Here is a 14,521-nt window from a genome sequence, read left to right as displayed (position 1 = left end):
TCGGTGCTGCATCCTAGGACTCGGATCGCAACTGCTTGCGCATGCATCAAGTGCCAGATCGTAAGCGAGCCTCCCGGAGAGCTGCAGGGGGGCTCTGAAGGGCAAACTGGTCCGACTTGTTCTTAGGACTAGCGTATGGGGGCCTTATCTCAGGAATCCTCTGATCCTGTCAGCCAGAAATCAATTACCTATGCATATCATGGACCTGATTGAGTCCTGACCGCATGGCTGCTAATTTTTGGAGCACAGCGATCAGGTATACGGTGCCCCACCAAAGTGAAATCCCACCCCAGGCAGGCCTACGAATGACTTGGAACGGCTTGTGAAAAGTAGACGAGACGAGAAAGGGTCTGGATAACAACCAGCGGGAGTGTACTTATAGTTTGTACACACTGAATGATATGCACGATACTATCATAAACTATATCGTTATCGTGCATATTGTATGCCTTTATTGCATAGTGGGGGTGATTCTGGTTGGTTTGCAAATGTAAACTCCTTTAATGGACAAAACCATGTGCACTGCAGGTGGTGCAGATGTAAAATGTGCAGAGAGAGTTACATTTGGGCGAGTTATTTTGTTTCTGTGTAGAGTAAATACTGGATGCTTTATTTTTACACTGCAATTTAGATTTCAGTTTGAACACACCCCACTCAAATGTATCTCTCTCTGCACATGTTACATTTGCCCCACCTGCAGTGCACATGGTTTTGTCCATTAACCCCTTCAGTGATGTTTTTGGTACTTGTTTCCTAGCACGCCGCCACCGACTTTGATTGTATCCATCGGGTCGGAAAAATCACGTCAATCGCATCGCATGCCAACCAAATCGCATGCGACGCGATCGACCCGATTTTTACATTGGAATCCATGTAAAATGGTCCCTGAGACCCGATTTTACATTGATTTTAATGTAAAAAGCCCCAAAACCCCCCATTTTAATACCAAACCCCCCCTCATGTTTTAAATGCCCCCCCCCCATTGTTTACGCCACCCCACTATTGACGCTAACCCGAAGCGTGGAGAGCGCAGCGAGCCCGCAAGGGGCGGCGGTACGCGTCCTCCGTCCCTTTTATACCTTTACTATCCACGTCGGCGTGGAGTTGATTTTATAAAGTGTGGCAAGCGCAGTGAGGCACCGAGCCCGAAGCGTGGCGAGCGCAGAAAGCCCCTTGAGGGGACGCGGATACCTTCACAGGTATCCGCGTCCCCTCGCGGGCTTCATATGTACCCGCGTCCTGCCGCCCCTCGCTGCTGTAGCAGTAACTGCTGCTTACAAAGGAGCAGAAGGGGGTAACAGATGTAACTCTCCGATACAATGTTTGTGGTAAACATCTGGATTGCTACAAATTTAAAATGCACATAAAGAAGCAAATTTTACCACAATTGTATCTACCACTGGTGAATAATAATTATGAAGTGTTAACAAGCCTCACCATTGTTGTCTGCTATAAATTAATTAATTATTTAAATGTAATGGATGTAACACCAACTATGTGCCACATGTAACTCTTTCACTAACATAAAACCATATGAAATACTGATTAGCAACATATAGTTTCTGAAAGTACATGTCCTCAACTTGTGTTATATAGTACAATAATCCAAGTTTCTTACCCTTGTTTTCAGAAAACAGCAATAGATAATCAGTGGTCACTATCAGTGTCTATAACCATTACTGAAATAAGCCAATATGGCAGCATGCCATGTGACACACTATTACCAACATTTTTTTTTTTTAATACTATAGACTATGAATGATGCACTGGGAAATTCATATTTTGAAAATCCCAATTTTTTTTTTCATGACCCATTTCCATTTTTGTTGGAATTGCCCATCACTATGATTATACTATACTATAAATGATTGCTAGGAGCAAGGAGAGACAAACTAAGGCCCTTATTCTGGTCGGCGCGGATATATCCGCGTGCGTTCGGCCCGCCGATGTTTCGTGTCTGCGCATGTGCAGAGGCGTCTCTGCGCATGTGCGAGTGGGGCGTACGGCCAAATTCCGCATGAAATGTGAACACTCCGAAAAGGGGGTGGAGAGGGGCGTGAAGGGCTATTTGGGCTCATTACCATATGCATACTCCCCGCGTTTCATGGGCGTTCCCATGCAAACGCTGGGCGTACGTATGGTAATGCAGTCGTGACGCACGTGTAGGGGGCGGACATATGACATCGCCGGATGTCAGCTGCCCACCCAGATCCCTGCTTTTGCACGGAAAAATGTCCGTGTGGTCTGAGGTTGCGGGAGCTGGTGGACCACTCGGTCCTGCATTCGATGGTCTGCGACCATCGAATGATGGGGGAGGTTCCCTAAGATGGAGGAGGCGTATTCCGTGAAAAATACACGTGCGGTCCGTTCGGCCAGCTTCTTACCGCGTACGGACGGAGTTGGCGATCCGTATGGAAGGCGGGGTTTCGCACGCACTGTCCTGGCCGCATATTCGGATCCAGCCGCACCGATCAGAATAAGGCCCCCTGTGAGGACACACAACTTTTAGCATTCCCAAAACTGGGACATGAGGACGTGGATGCACCCATATAATAACTGCGGTGGGGTGTGTGTGTAATGCGCCTGTCATTATTGATGCTGATATGTTAGACAACTTGCCCATGTGCTGGGCAATGTAAGAACAGTCTGTGGCACTGACCATCCTGAAAGCTGCAGGTGTTGCTCATTGATAGTCACTGTCACCTGGCTCCTGCTGCCAACTCCAGGCTGCGCACGAGAGATCTAGCAATAGTAGATCTTGCTCATTCCCACTGGTGTCAGCCGGGAAGAAACACACAGCTGTGTAGGCTGACAGGGATCGCCTGAGGGGGGAGTTTCCACATCTTGTCACTGCTGACACAACCTGAAGTCATTCCATAATGACTCTGCTCCTGAACTTTCCTCTTAATTTGAGATTTCCATCACCTGTGTCAAACTAGTAATTTGATATGAAAGGTGTTTCGACACTGGTGTTAGCAATCATTATTTGGTAGAAAATTGCAGGAACAGAGCATGGAATGGGCCATGTTGCCAGCTATGCTTATGGTCATAAATGTAACTTTTATCACTACTATTAGTGACGAAAGTGATAGTGTGAAGAGCTTATGGGGCAGCTGTGCCTTGTCAGGGCAGTGGCAGTAGAGGCATGGGTCTGATCCTTAATTTGTGTGTGCCCATAATATTTCATAGTAAATAGACCCCCAAATAATACGGCACGTGACTAGGGGCGGCACCTGCTGGGGGCAGCACGGCAGCTTCCTTCCCTGCATGATACAGGGAGAAGCACAGCTGGAATGGGTCAATGCATTAGATATGAAGGCAGTGTGGGGTTCCAATTCTCACTGAAGGAGTAGGGATGGCCTTTGTTGCCATGGCAATAGTGCAACTGGCCATCGATATTGGCATACTATGCAATGGATGACCATTGATGATTTTACATATTAATGGTCATCCATTTTCTTTGACTGACTGGTCTGTAAGCCAATCAAAACATGTGGACAGGGCTTCATGGACGGAGCTATGCTCAGTGTCCTGGCCCCTTGGGGATCAAAGAAAACATTGTTTATGCTACATTGATGGAGGGAATCATCTGGTTTCTCCTCCATCAATGGCAAAAGTATTCTACATCGACCATAAACCATCAGTGATTTTGATGTTCGATGGCCATCCCTATAAAGAAAGGGAGACTAATTATATTCTATTATTATATGGGGCGGCACAATAAAGTCTATACTATAAAGAAGACATTCTATTCTAGCGGTTCTCAAACTGTGGGTCCTGATCCCAAAGTGGGTCCCGACCTTCTCAGTATGGGGTCGCGACCCCATATTGCTGAACACCAGTTTGATGACTTTTTCTAATCACAGTCAGTGATTCAAGGAGTCTGAGAAATCTGTTGAATTGTCTGTTCTATTAGACTCCTCCCATCATTTTGTGCCTCCACAATGCTGCTGCCATGTATGTGCTGTCTGCTGCCTACACATGTGATGTGATGACCTTCTGCAGTAACTTGCTGGGGTCCTGTCATTATTTTTATTGTCTGATGTGGTCCCAGAGCAAAATAGTTTGAGGACCCCTGTTCTATTCAATGGGGGGCACAAAGACAAAACAAATATTATTTTTATTGAAGGTGGGGGCGGCTAATTGTGCCTAGGGGCAGCCAAATTCCTAAATCCGCCTATGACTGTAGGGACGGATGATGCTGGCGGGTCTGTGCAGTGCAGAGTCTCCATGGTGCTGCTGCTACATGACCTGACAGGCGCCATTTTACCCCCTTCCCCCCCAAAGTTACAGTCACACTGAAGAGACGGGGACTCGGGCCTGTGTCCTCCGTATGTGACGCCCTCACCCTGCGTCATGCCCGCCTGTGACGCCAGTGGCTGCCGACGTCGGAGATAACGGAGGCTGCAGGCTCGGCCTCCAGACCGTCACCCGGCACCGTGCTCCCCTGTCTGGTGCTGCCCGGGCCCTGGCTCCGAGGCCCTGCTACCACCATGCTCCGGGACATCGAGGAGAAGTGGAGCTCGGAGTACGACTCCACCTGGGAGGAAGAGGAGGAGGGGGACAGGGAGACAGCCCGGGAGCAGAGAGCACGACAGCAGGTACCCACACCGGAGCTTGTGAGAGCCGGACGGACGCTGCGGCGCCTGGCTGGGTGATGGCGGTAGCTGCTGGTCCTCTGCACGGGCAGTGAGAGGAGGGAGGCACCCATCTGGGCCTGTTCGGATGCTAGCGAGGAGGCGGCTGAGGGAGAGGACATGGGGCTGCTGGAAGGGGACTGTGGGGGCAGATGATCCTGAGAGAGAAGGTGCTGCAGCCTGCTGCTGCTATTGACAGGGAAGGGGCGAGTTATTAGGGAGGGAAGAGGGTGCTAGACCTGTGGAGGGACCTGCATGAGTGTAAACACTGTAAACCCCTGCTCCTGCAGACAGGCCACATTAATAAACAGTTGAAACAACCTCTGACAGTAGAATGCATATATACAGAATGAGTCTGTTCTAGATGCAGAACACCCATGATCCAATGGATCCTTATTGAACCTGTCTTCGGTTGTATAATCTATGGCATCATCCCCATAGTATTTTGTTATCCATATACATTAGGTTAAACTAGTAGGATGTAGAGACTGACGCCCCTCCATATTGCAAATATAGGAGAAATCATTAGATGGTTGTCGACCATCAAATGATTTAACCTGCAGCGGTGGCATACGAAGGGATGTGTGTTTCAAATTCAATTACACGTCCCCTCGCATATTAATGAGGGGGGTTCGGGTAGATGGCGCTCGACAAGGGACAGGCTGTCATGTACATGGTGCACCTAAAGACTATTATTAAATACACTAAGATATTCGAATATATAAAACCAATAAGTGAAAGTAAAGAAAGAAATAAGTGATAAGTGTGTTACTGAATCAGCCCCTAAATGTAAATGATTTTGGAATTGTGTAGTATACCTACTGTATGTGCAAATGTTATGTAATTGTTACCCCTTTTTTTCCCCTGTTTTTACTATGTAGCATCCTTCTCGAAAGTGGTATAAAAGGGCAGCCTGGGACCTGCAGAACTACAGACATGGTTATAGTGAAGACACAAATTCTAGTTCTTATTGGGTAATCTATCACAAAACTGCACCTTCTCTGCTTTCTCCTCTCACTTAATGAGTCTGCTGTAAACTAAGCTTTAGGTGTTGTAATTATAAATTGTGTGTAAGACAGATAGTGTATCATACAGTAACCTCAACATGGAACAAAAAAAAGGAAGGGCCTTTATTTGCTTGCAGCAGACTCCGTTTGAAACTTGCAGGATTTCATTTATTTTTCAAGGTTGAAAACGAGTCTGGGTAAGTGTCAATGTTACTGCCAAAGTTCCTTCCTTGTTTTTTGTTTGTTTTTGTTTGTTTATTTGTTTGTGTGTGTGTGTGTAAAGAGGGCCTGCCGATATATTAATTTTGTAACTATGTAGGGTGCCTGTTTTTTTTTTTTGCATGTGTTTCATATACACTCACTATACTGGTCAGCCAATAATGCGGCAGAAAATTAAAGAATAACCTCATGCAAAAGTGGTCATGCGATTTATTTGTTTATAGGATCAAACAAAAGAATTGGGAAGAAATGTTACCAAGTGGAATGATTGTTATGCCCGGTACACACCAGAATGATGCAGATCGTGAGCGGGTCGTAAGACCGTCGTAGAACCTGTTTACGATCTGGTGGAGCTTACGACCCGCTCACGATCTGCATCAGATCCCGATTTGATTGCAACCTGTACCCACTTGAATGGTCATTTTTCAGATCCTACCTGCAGGTAGGATCTGAAAAACAACCTAATGACCCGCGGGGCTGTGCATCGGATCGGGATCAGATCCGAAATGGCCCAAAACATTCCCAGTTTACATACAATCAGTCGAGATTGTATCTAAATTGGGTCATTTTGGGCCAAATCGTTCTGGTGTGTATCCTACATAAGTATAATTCAAAGTAGTACTGCTGATCTCTTGGGATTTTCAAGTTCCACGGTCTAGCCATTACAGGAGAATGGGTCATAACACAAAAACATCCCATGATCTGTTCTGTGGGGATGCGGTCATTTGGTCTACTGCATTATGGTAGAAAGTCATTAGGTCGAATCCATTAGGTCGACATGCTAAAAGGTCGACATGACTCTAGGTCGACATGGGAAAAGGTCGACATGATTCTAGTTCGAAAGGTCATTAGTTCGACAGGTCATTAGTTCGACAAGGTCATTAGTTCGACATTGTCTATGTCGACATTCACAAGGTCGACATGGAGTTTTTCACTGTTTTTTGAGCCAACATGTGCCGACAGGCGGTATTTCATGCCCTACCATCCACTAGGGCGTGGTGGGAGAATAAAATAGTGTGCCGAGCGTAGCGAGGCACCGTGCCCGACGCATAGCGAGCGCAGCGAGCGATGCGAGGGGATGCAGTGCACTTTAAACTGTGTCCATGTCGACTGTGTTGACATTCAGGTAAAAAAACAGTGAAAACCCCCATGTCGACCTTGTGAATGTCGACATAGACAATGTCGAACTAATGACCTTGTCGAACTAATGACCTGTCGAACTAATGACCTTTCGACCTAGAATCATGTCGACCTAGAATCATGTCGACCTTTTAGCATGTCGACCTAATGACTTTCTACCATAATGCAATAGACCAAATGATCCCAACCCGTTCTGTGAACTAAAAGTTTCTTGTTAATGAGAGGCCCAAGGCTGATTGACAAGCTGGCAGGAAGGCTACAGTAATGAGAATATACGTGTATTATTATTTTATTAACAATTATATAGTGGTAGCATAATCAACTGCTGGTTTCATGAATTTTGTGTTCATAATACCTTGATTAGATGCTCAGTAAAAAGTGCTATTGGTTCACATGTGTGTCAATTTCCATAGATTTCAGTAGTTAACTTGAATAAAATGCAAAAAATCATTAATATATGTATTTTGTGTATGTTAGCCGAATGAAATATTATCCTGCATTTATCTTAACAAATCTCTTTCCTAGGGGGAGGCCTCCAACTTCCAACCGAAACAACCAAACCTGGAGTTCTACCAGAAGAAGAGACCTTTTGAGCCAGATGGTCAGTACAGATATAAAAACAATCAATTATAGCTTTCCAAACCTGTTATGTTTTTTAATTTGAATTATTTGATATTCATGTTGCAGAGATTTTGTAATGCTATGGAAATGTGGCTCAGATGTAGTATACTTGCAAAGATCGTACCAGTATAACTTCTTAACTCCTTTTTAGGGAGGTGACTAATGAAGCACTATGTATTGACATGTCAAAGGGTACTAAATAGAAATTGTCATTAAATTAGCATATTTCTTATTCATTTATGAAATATGTCAGTCAGACCCAATTCCCCTTAAGCTCCCCAGGAGGGCTCACTTACAATTTGTCATTTGATGTGCCATTTTTTCAGTCAATAAATCGCATGTGATTTATCGCATGTACTCTGGGAGCTGCAGGAGGGGGGCATGTGATATATCGCATGTACTCTGGGAGCTGCAGGAGGGGGGCATGTGATATATCGCATGTACTCTGGGAGCTGCAGGAAGGGTGCAGGAGAATAAAATATATATGATATATTCAAATGAATGGACGGCTGACTAATTATTTTTTGTATGCCCAATGCTTCCCCGCTCAGCAGATAGGTGTGCGCCAGAGGGGGGGGGCACCGCTGGCACACACTTACGGACTGTATCGGATGTGATACATTGCCGGTGCTAAAAGCATTGGCAATGTGCTGCTGAATCAGGTGAAATCGGGCCCAAATCTCCTTAAAAGTTCATTATGATTTTGATTTCAGGAGTTTTCACTGGCATGTTAGTACTTACCTCTTTCCTACTTTAGGTTAGGTTGGAAATATAATACCTACAGTATGTATTAATGCACTTGGATTTAGGGCCAGATTCAGACTTGCAGTCAAAATCCCGACGGTCAAAATCCCGACAGGGCCGAAATCCCGACAAGGACAAAATCCCGACACGGTCAAAATACCGACATATAGAATGTACAGGTGAAACAGTCAACATGACTTTCCGTCGACATGGATTTTTTCACTGTTTTTTGACCCGACATGTGCCGACAGGCGGTATTTCATGCCCTACCATCCACTAGGGCGTGGTGGGAGAATAAAATAGTGTGCCAAGTGCGAGCTATGCGAAGGGCTGCGGTTCACCTCCAACTGTGTCCATGTCAACTGTGTCGACATTTGGGTAAAAAAAAACTGTGAAAAAACCCATGTCGACCTCGCGACCTGTCAACGGAAAGTCATGTTGACTGTTTCACCTGTACATTCTATATGTCGAGATTTTGTCCTTGTTGGGTTTTTGTCCTTGTCGGTGTTTTTGTCCTTGTCGGTATTATGACCCATTCGGGATTTTAACCGTCGGGATTTCATACCGAATCCGTGTACGCAGCCGTGCACACGGGGAAAATCATTCACCGTAAAATGATTTTACCCAGATCGCAGATCTGTGAGACAGAATTCACTTGGCGCTGCAAAGGCCGTTGGGAGGAGGCCACGGATGACGTCAGCTGGCCTTCCTCCCAGCAGCTGGGGAATGCCTGCGTTTTCTGGGGCACTCCCAGAATATACCGGCGACACACCACAAATGCCCGCAGGTTAAGTCACAATGTCTTCGTGCAGACTGTTCACGTAAGTGCACTGCATGCATGGTCATTCAGTAATAGCTCGGGCTGCGTATTCGCAGCCTGGTGAATGGGTCTGAATGACCCCCCTTAGTCTAGGCTAATTGAGTGCAACAACACTAAGGAGCCAATGCAATTATTAGATGCGAGTGCATCTGAAGACTTCAGGCAATTGCACAAATCATAGGCTACAAGGCTTGACCTATCGCTTGAAGAGATCAGTCGTGTTGAATTGTCCCTTTAGCGTCATATATATGATTTGTGAGTATGTAGCAATTGCTGAACACTTTATTGATTGGTACCACACTTATTAACTAGCTGAGTCTGTCATATGCAGGACTGTACATAGATGTGCTCCTAAAGGATTGGAAGGACAATTTCAACATTCTCGAGAGAAATCACAACTACATCCAGTGGTAAGTGCACTCCAAATAAAGGCCACGTACCAGGTGATGAATAATAGAGGAAGAAAAAAACAACAGCGATACTGATATCGCGCAATGAACAGTTGAAGTCTTAGCTGTGGGCTACACTCTTCAGACATTTTTGAAAGAGGGATGGGCGTGTTTGTGTGTGTACATACATCAAGTTATTTTACAGAAGATATATATATATATATATATATATATATATATATATATATATATATATATATATATATATATATATATATATATATATATATATATACATACATACATACATACATACATACATACATACATACATACATACATTTATTTTAAACTGGTTGTGGATAAGGTGGCCCTCCACATGCTGGAAATATTGTGCTTCGGTGCCCTCTGCATGTTGTAAGATAAAACGCAAGAGTAACTAAAGGCATTCAGAGACTTTAAGCAAAGTTATGTAACTGTGTTTGCTATTAAATGGCTGATAATTTTATATAGTTTTGCTCAAATGCCTGAGTGACGCTGGTTATTCTTTTGCTATAAAAGTCTGTGTGTGTGTGTGTGTGTGAGGTCAGTGTAACCTGTGTAAAGTGATCATTGTCACTCCTCTAATACACTCAAATTAACAATTTTATGAGACCTGTAATAAAACAATAGGGTGATTCAACACTGCTTGGTAAGCAGCAGTCGCTCGCTGCTTATCGGGCTGCCGAATGCCCCTCCCCTATTGAATCTCCTTGATAACATGTGAGGCGATGTACGTGAACACATCCCACCGAATGCTGCCTTGGGGGAGAGAAATCATTCAATGTACACCAACCATTAAGCCGCACAATCGATCCCCTGCGTGAATATGCCGGGGACCGTTTGAACGTGAATCAGGTTTAATATCCACATTCATCTGCCTCTGAGAACTACGCTTTGTTTTTTGTTTCTTAACGTGATTACATTTTAAATATAACTTCCAACAATAATTCAACTAGTAAGGTATCAATTGGGTAGTATCCACTAAAGAACAAACAACCAATCATCTTTAAGCCTTGACCTCTTCTTGTTTTATTAACAGGCTTTTTCCACTGCGGGAGCGTGGAATGAACTCTTGTGCCAAACCCCTGACGCTGTATGAGATTCAGGTACAGGGAGCTTTGGGAACTATGTTCAGTTGACTGTTCTGTCACAGCCGTCTTACTGTTATTCTGTATTTACCTGTACTAGATGATGAAGAAAGATAAGGAAGTCAGGGAAAGGTTCATTGCCGCATACAAACTTATGTTGGGTTTTTACGGCATCAGACTCCTGAATGAGAAGACTGGAAAAGTGGATCGAGCAGACAATTGGGAAGACAGGTTTAAGAACCTGAACAAGTGAGTGTTGAAATTCTCCAGCAGTCAAGAGAGTTGTAGGTACAAAAGTATTAACATCTGGCACATTTCTGATCTACATCTTCTTTGTACCTCTTTCCATAGTCGCAGCCACAACAACCTGCGGATAACGCGAATATTGAAATGTTTGGGGGAGCTGGGCTATGAACACTTCCAGGCCCCGCTTGTCAGGTTTTTCCTGGAGGAAACCCTGTGTAACGGCCAATTACCGAATGTAAAAAGAAGCGTATTAGACTATTTCATGTTTACTGTGAGAGACAAGATAGCACGCAAGAACTTGGTGCATTTCGCCTGGGTACACTACAAACCACAAGAGAAGTTTATCTGGGGGCCTGTGGCAAAACTGAAAAACTACAAAACCCAGAAGGAAAGTGAGAAAAAAGAGAATGAAACTGAGGGAAATCGGGATGCAAAGGGGACTAATGGAAAACATAAAACTTGTGGTTTGGGTAACTCTGAGAGACCGGTTGAAAGAGAACTAGTTGAAGTCCTGGAGTCTGAAGCCTCTGAAAGTGAAAACACAGCATATCAGAATAAATGTAAGACACAAAAAAGTATTAGAAAGGAGTTAATACCTATGAATGAAAGAGAAGATATGCAGAACAAGGAGAGACATGAGACGCATAATAATTTAGAAGATAGGATGTCAAAGAGCAAATCAGGAGACAGTCCTACCAAAGGAGACATAATCTCTAACGATGTATGTGGCAATATGTGTACAAAACAGAAGTCTGTACAAGATGAGAATGGAACTGTAAATGGAAAGACAAAAAATGACCTGGAACAGGGTGGTAAAGAATCGCACCGGAAAAGAAAGATTTCCAGCAGTGGTTCAATAGATCTTTCCATTGACAGCCCTGTGGCAGTAGATAAGGGAAGTCATCAAGTGGATGGAGTAGAGGATAAAGTGAAGAAACTTAAATTGGTTGAGAATGGAACAGTAATTGGAGAGACAAAAAATGACCTAGAACAGGGTGGTAAAGAATCGCACTGGAAAACAAAGATTTCCAGCAGTGGATCCATAGATCCTTCCATTGACAGCCCTGTGGCAGTAGATAAGGGAAGTCTTCGGGTTGATGGAGTAGAAGATAATAACGTGAAGAAACTTTAATTTGTTGAACAGTCAAATACGGTTTGAAATAACATGGTTCATGATGCATCTGAAGCCATATAAGGAGAGAAAGGAGAGATGGTGGATAATTCATAATTACAGAATGAAGAAGTTTTATTGTTCCAGATAGTGGAAGATATTGTGGTTCAGGTGTTGAGTAATCCATGATCCTGTCATGTTCTAGGAAATGTTCTAGGAAATTGGTCCAAGAATCTAGCTGACAGTTCTGCGGCCTTAATTCCACATCCAGCAGGGCACCGTAAATGTATTTTTTGTAATACAATTGATGTTTCTCGATGGAGGAAAGATTAGCTTTTATTAATCGCATTCCTGAATTTACGGACTGGAAAAAAAAGTGTGATTCTTCTTCCTCCTATATTGGTGCTAGTTGATGAATCTGTACCCTTATTCCTTTTCTGTAAAAAAAAAACAAAAAAACTTTGCTACACATCAAAGCTTTTGAATTTATAGTATCCTTGTTTAGTTAGGAAATGAATGTGCCCAAAATAAATCTTCATTAATGTTTGGTTGGAGTTACATTGACCAGCCTTGTTAAGGCCTAACCTGCTGGGAAATGCATGGTTTAAAGATGGAGGCAGTTATGCTTCTTACAATATTTCTTGACTACTCTTGCTGGGTTCTTAATTAAAGTTGACCTTTTTTACTTGTCCATTGTTCTGTACATTTTGGGCAGCATTTGTAAAAAAAATTTGCAATCCACAAAAATATTCTATCAGTTTAACAGCCCTAAAGCTTTGCAAGGAAAAACACATATGACACTAAGGCCCCTCTGACACACACCGTCAGCCGCCGGGAGGTGAAACCCTGCACGGCCAAGAAGCCGTGCTGTACACGAGTATACAATGGTCTAGATGGCCACAGCCCAGCAGCCGTCCTTTCCAGTGGGGACTTCCGGCTGCAACTTTATTGTGAATGGACACATTCCTGTCCATTATTAACTACTGTGCACGGCATGGCTTTTGGCCGTGTGTGGTTTCGCCGTCCGATGTCAGCCGGAGCGCGTGAAACCTCCCTTAAGGTCTTTCAGCAGTGTACAGCCACCCAATACCCCACGAGCTGCCCAGGACCTTCCCGGATGGCAGGGACGCATGCAATGCATCACAATTTGTTGTGATGGATCGATTGCATCCCAGCTTGCCGCCAGGAGGGAGGTCGTAGGTCAGCAGGTCCGATGTGCACGGGATCTCGCATATGTGCCGGAATTGGACCAAATTTGCTCAGTGTTTAGACTGCAATGAGTGTGTGTGTAGATAAATGTCCTTTGACGTTGGAGTCCTCTCATAAAGTGCATGAAGTCTCCTAGGTAAATTACCCTGGGTTTGTTTCCATAATTGGCATAAGAAGTAGATATTTTTTCAGATGAACAATAGAACACCTTCATTTCTTTAAGTGGAGAAAGAAAGCAAATAGTGCAAAACCTTGTTTGTAACCGCAGGATTTTTTTTACATTGCACTCACATTCTAGAGATCAAAACCAGCATATCATCATCACGTGATAGGAAAAGGCTCTACTGTGGATCATTCTCACCTGGACTAACCAAGTTATCCTTCCAAGTTTTGGATTCTTAGAGGCGGGTGCACCAGGGCATGAGTTTGGCTTCACATAGCTTCTCGTCAATCCTGCCACAGGTACACCGGCTTAATGCATTTTGGACTTTATAGTCCTTCCTTAGAAGCCTAGTGTACTGTGTGGCAGAAGGTACTTTTATACTACCTTATTTGAGCAAAAGATGGCACCGGAAAGACTCCGAGGACAGCACTTCTGTATACTACTAAAAACGGAAGTACGTCATTAATTTGCCGGAAGTGAGTTGGCCGCCGACTGTATGCGTTCTACCGTGTGTTCCATCACCTGGTTGGTTGGTCCGGGTGAGAATGATCATGCAGCAGAGCCATTTTCTTTCTTTGCTTAGAGAAATTAAGGTGTTCTATTATCCTTCTGAAAGAATATATACTTCTTATGATGGCAATTATGGTAATTTAACCCAGGGAAATTAAACTGTTGGAATATTTTTGTGGTCTGTTATACTATAGGTTGTGATGAAGCCTAAAACATCAATATTATCTGCTGAGGTATTTTTGTGCAACGACTATATTGTTCTTTCTTTATTGAATTATTTTGACAATGTCAGTGATCTGAGAGAAATGGCAAAAATTAAAAAAAGGACTATTTATTATATTTATTTACAGTTTCTTATATAGCGTAGCACATTGTATATTAATAACTGCAGCAGAAAATGAGTGCGATTGAGGGCTGTCCCAAAGGATCTCTGGCGCACACATGAATTTTTTGGTAACTCCTTTTTAATGGAAACAAATCTGCCTTGTTCGATATCTACATAGATTTGTATCGTGTTCAAATAGCGTCACACTTTTGTTTGTAAATGCAACTAAAAATAAACTGCATTTTATTTG

General features: G+C 43.7%; 1 protein-coding gene across 1 annotated transcript; it reads left to right on the top strand.

The window, feature by feature from the left end:
- The first annotated feature begins 3,995 nt into the window (after positions 1–3,995).
- Positions 3,996–14,521, top strand: LOC146007971 (uncharacterized). Its single transcript, XM_083146790.1, has 7 exons — positions 3,996–4,601; positions 5,519–5,611; positions 7,529–7,604; positions 9,520–9,598; positions 10,659–10,725; positions 10,808–10,956; positions 11,059–14,521. Exons 1-7 carry the CDS (start codon positions 4,494–4,496, stop codon positions 12,083–12,085), a joined length of 1,599 nt encoding a protein of 532 aa, XP_083002916.1. The 5' UTR covers positions 3,996–4,493; the 3' UTR covers positions 12,086–14,521.

The sequence above is a fragment of the Crinia signifera genome, chromosome 6 (assembly GCF_055691185.1).
Source record: "Crinia signifera chromosome 6, ASM5569118v1, whole genome shotgun sequence".
Taxonomy (NCBI): Eukaryota; Metazoa; Chordata; class Amphibia; order Anura; family Myobatrachidae; genus Crinia; species Crinia signifera.
This window is presented reverse-complemented; position numbering and strand designations above follow the sequence as displayed.